General features: G+C 41.0%; 1 protein-coding gene across 1 annotated transcript; it reads left to right on the top strand.

The window, feature by feature from the left end:
- Window positions 1–585: 585 nt before the first annotated feature.
- Window positions 586–3,547, top strand: LOC144711759 (clathrin light chain 2-like). Its single transcript, XM_078585785.1, has 3 exons — window positions 586–1,173; window positions 2,135–2,288; window positions 3,000–3,547. The coding sequence occupies exons 1-3, from the start codon at window positions 695–697 to the stop codon at window positions 3,378–3,380; spliced, it is 1,014 nt and encodes a 337-aa protein (XP_078441911.1). The 5' UTR covers window positions 586–694; the 3' UTR covers window positions 3,381–3,547.
- Window positions 3,548–4,555: the final 1,008 nt, after the last annotated feature.

The raw sequence follows: 4,555 nt of genomic DNA, 5'->3' as shown, positions 1-4,555 counted from the left end.
ATCATTCATGTCATGGGCTCACCACAAAATCAAGATACAACTGTATTTTACACTTTTACAATTTATATTTGTATTTACATCTATAAATACAAAATCATATTTATATTTCTATTAATAATCTTAATAGCATTGCATTGCATTGCATCACGTTCATGGGGCAAATTTCCATGCCAAATTGCAAAGCCATTTCTAGACGAAATCAGGATGGAAACACGGTCCCAACCGTGTTCAGCTTTAGTCATTCTTTTTATAACTTAACGGTATTTTGTTAAAATTCTAATACAAGTTATTATTTTAAAAATTCTTTTTTAAAATTTGAAAAATAAAGCTAATTGGAGAAACAGAGGAGGGGAGAGAGATTTGAGCGATGGGCGGTTCGAATTTCCGCTCCAAATTCGAACGGCTCACAGCAGTGTTGGACTCTCGAGCGATGGGCGGCTTTAAACAATTTTTTAAATAACATGTTTAATAAAGCAATTTACTGATTTAACTCGTACGTCTCCGGGTAGATGGTCCCGGGTTCACCGATCGGACGGCAGAGAAGGACGATGTGCGGTTCTAAGGTCTTCTTCTCGAAGAGAACGTGATAAAGCTATTTAGAAATTCCAGATCGGAGAAGGGCGGCGACGAAGAGGAGACTCTGATCGAGCGCGGCGCAGATCGAGATCAGATCGAGAGCAGATCGAGAGCAAAAATGTCTTCCTCGTTCGATGCATTCAGCGATGTCGGAGATGAATCGGCGACGAGGGGATCTGATCGACCTTTCGATGATGGATATCTTGGATACGATCCACGCCTTCCCTCTCAGCGGTTTGGATCATACAACGGATTCGTCGGCGATGCAGATGGTAAGGATTTTGTTGGAGGAATTCCTGTAGAGGAACCGCCTCTTGGTTTTCCTTCGGATCATGGCGGATTTGGGGTGGACGAGGATATCCCCATTCCAGTTGTCTCGGGAGACAGTATTCCACCCTCGCCGGAGAACTTTGGGCTGCGATCTGAGCTAGATCCGGATTTTTCCTCTGTTCCATCTCCGTTTACGATGCCGGAAACGAATGGGAAGCCGTTCGGAGAGGTGGATGATGGTGGGTTGTTCGTGTCCGACGGCCCGATCCTTCCGCCTCCCACCGAGATGCAGTCCGAGGAAGGATTTATCCTCCGGGAGTGGCGCCGGTGCGTCTCGATCTGATTGCTTTACGAATTTGAATTGCTTCGAATCTCACTGATTTCTCGTACATGCAGATATTCGGTCGTTCAATTGCGATTCTTCTTTTGTTTTCCTTCATTTCCAATACTTCAATCGTCGTGGGTTCGACGACTACATAATTATACATGTTCTTAGGGCTCCAAAATTTTCACTGCCTTAATGCTTGCGGCGGATGTAATGTTAACATCATTTTCATTGAAATTTCTAAATACGTTTTCTTGTGTCTGGTTCTTCGAACTCATTGCTCGTTCCTGGTGAAATTTCTTTAGCCTCCTTGGTTATGAATTACTTTTTTAGGACGATAGTTAAACCTAAAAGTTCATCTTTTCTTCAGATCGCCGAATCCCCAATGCATTCTTTAGGGATTAGTTTATTGTTTCCAGTTTCTCGTCTACCTCGCGATTAAAATGGTTGAATTCTCATTATTTAGGCTTCAAATCTGTTCTTATCCTTCGAGTTGTATTCGGGCATTTTAAATGAGGCATTTAGTTTCATGCCTTGAGTTTCCTGGCCTACTTTGTTCGCCCTTCAAAATGTTGAAATTCCCATTAGATCAAACGAAAAAATGTTCATGGACAAGGACCTTCCCGTAACGTTTTTTTATCTCTGGCAGAGAGTAAACTAATAAGTTTTATTTATTATAGTGTGCTATATTTTTTATCATGCATCATCAAAAAAAGAATGACGTATGTGTGACAAAGGCCGTATGTAGTCCTCACATTAAATGGAAAACATTTAGATTACTCCATGGCATTTTCTTTGCCCTATTCTGGAAACATTTCTTTTTGTTCCCTGATATACGCAGAATTCTGAGCAGGGATCGTGATTCATACTTATCTTTAATAAATGGATAGAGGATGTTGATCTATGTAGAGGGTAATTTTTTTTCGCATGGGAGAAGTTGCCAGAATTTTTTTTTCTACCCAGACAAAACGCCATTCGACTTGAGGAGAAGGAGAAGAAAGAGAGAGAGCTCAGAGATCAGATCCTCGATGAAGCTGATGATTTCAAGCGGGCCTTCTATGAGAAGAGGCGATTAAACTGTGAGACAAACAAAACACAGAACAGAGAAAAGGAGAAGGTATTCTATCTATCTGTTTATAATATATTTATGTATATTTAGTTTTCTATGTACCTATCCATATATCTTTCTAATCTATTCAGGTATCTAATCCATCTAATCTGTTTAGCTATATATCTATGAGTTCTGTCTAATCTGTTTAGCAGTCTATCTCTCCAACTATCTATCTAATCTATTTAGCTATCTACATATCTATCTAATTTATTTAATTATCTATTTATTTATCTATCTATTTACCTTTCTCTTTATCCAACAAACTATCTACTCTATTTAGCTACCTATCTATCTACACTCTATTCTCTCTCATCTATTTAGCTTTCTATTTATTAATATATCAATCCTACTGTCTATCTGCCGATGCATCTATCTATTCTGTCTTATATATTCACCTTTCTTTTGATCGATTTCTCTATCCTACTATCCATCTATGTCTAGTTTGTCTTATATACCAAACCTATTTAGCTATCTATAAATCTCTTAGTTGTCTATTAATCGCTCTGATCTATTTAGCTATCCGTTATATTTCTATGTAGCTCTCTATATATCTCTTCAATTTATTTGCGCTATCTTTTTACCTTTCAAAAAAAATTGTTACCTTTTTAGCAATCTATCAATCCCTCCAATCTTTCCATCTATTTCTTTAACTATCAACCTATCGACAAAACAAGAAAAAAGACCCATTGACTTTTCCATGTTTATGGAACCCAACAGCTCTTCCTAGCGAATCAGGAGAAGTTCCACGCCGGTGCTGATAAACAGTACTGGAAAGCGATAGCGGAGCTCATCCCGCACGAGATACCCAATATTGAGAAGAAGAGAGGGAAGAAGGATCAGGAGAAGAAGCCCTCAATTGTTGTGGTTCAGGGCCCGAAACCCGGAAAGCCCACTGACATGGCCCGCCTACGCCAGATCCTCATAAAGCTCAAACACACCCCGCCACCGCACATGAAGCCGCCTCCGCCGCCGGCCGCTGTCCCTGCCGCCGCCGCCGCCGCCGCCAAGCCCAAGGAACCCGCCGCCAACGGCTCTCCTGCTCCAGCTGAGGGTCAGATTCCCGCTGATGTGGCGCCTGCTCAACCGGCATCAACTTAAGGTACTTCATTTTTCTGGCGCCCCTTTTGATCTGTAATAAGACTTTGTTCTGTTTACAGTCTCTTGCAGTTGACTCTTGGGTGATCTCTTATTTTTCTTTTTCTTTTTGGTTATATTCTTGTAGATCATGCCTTTGGTTAAAGTTTATGGGCACTACTATTTCATTATTCGAACTTTTTGAATTTGGGTACTCAAATCAGAATCAGAGTTGTTTTAATTTAATAGAGTGGTTGCCGGTAGATCTCTGGTAGAAGATGTATTAGTCACAAAAGGCCACATATTGAGGAAGCCACTAGTCTACTTCTGGGAAGTCTATGATTGGGAGCTTCCCAGGAAGATCTGTCACCTCTATGTGTCAAAGAAAATTGAGATTCTGATATGGTTTATAATAATCTTGGATAATCATACGTTAATTTTTAAAAAATTAGCATTCTTGCAAAAAGTTAATCTGAAAGACATGGAGAACTCAGAATCCATCAACATTATCTACTTAGAATAATTTCTTAGGGTTAATAGCACGAAATGTTCTAAACTTTTTCAAAAATCTGAGATATAATCTAAACTTTTTTTTTGGCACGGTATATCCCAAACTCTCTAAGTTGACGCCAACATAACCCGGTGATGACGTGGAATCCATCGTGGCTGCCAGGTGGATTTCCGGCCAGATTTTGATCTGGTGGAATCCACCTGGCAGCCACGATGGATTCCACGTCATAACGGGGATTCCACCTGCCAGGTGTTTTCCGATAAGTGAGAGAGAGAGGCATTCTAGAGAGAGAGAGGAGAGAGAGAGGCGTTCTAGAGAGAGAAAGAGAGGCATTCTAGAGAAAGAGAGGCATTCTAGAGAGAGAGGCATTTTAGAGAGAGAGAAAGAGACAGAGACGCATTCTAGAGAGAGAAAGAGAGGCATTCTAGAGAGAGAGAGAGAAAGGGAGAGTGAGGCGTTTTAGAGAGACCAGACCGAATCGAACCACGCGGGGGAGAGAGGAGGCGCAGAAACAGAGACATAGACAGAGAGAGAGGGGAAGGTTATCGCCGATCGTCTTAGATATTGGAGAGAGAGAAAGAGAGTGAGAGGGAGGGAGAGAGAGAAAGAGAGTGAAATTTATTAAGGGTTCAAGAGAGAGAGAGAGGGGACAGGGGAGGGAGAGATTTTCTGCTTGGGGATTTTCAAG

Source organism: Wolffia australiana, chromosome 14, assembly GCF_029677425.1.
Source record: "Wolffia australiana isolate 7733 chromosome 14, ASM2967742v1".
Taxonomy (NCBI): Eukaryota; Viridiplantae; Streptophyta; class Magnoliopsida; order Alismatales; family Araceae; genus Wolffia; species Wolffia australiana.
The sequence above is the reverse complement of the archived record's forward strand: the minus strand, read 5'-3'. Positions and strand labels throughout refer to the sequence as shown.

Excerpts from the sequence above, each read along its gene's own strand:
- LOC144711759 (XM_078585785.1), top strand. The coding sequence starts at position 695 with ATGTCTTCCTCGTTCGATGCATTCAGCGATGTCGGAGATGAATCGGCG. Across the intron at positions 1,174-2,134 it reads ATCCTCCGGGAGTGGCGCCG|ACAAAACGCCATTCGACTTG; the intron begins GTGCGTCTCGAT and ends TTTTCTACCCAG. Across the intron at positions 2,289-2,999 it reads AGAACAGAGAAAAGGAGAAG|CTCTTCCTAGCGAATCAGGA; the intron begins GTATTCTATCTA and ends GGAACCCAACAG.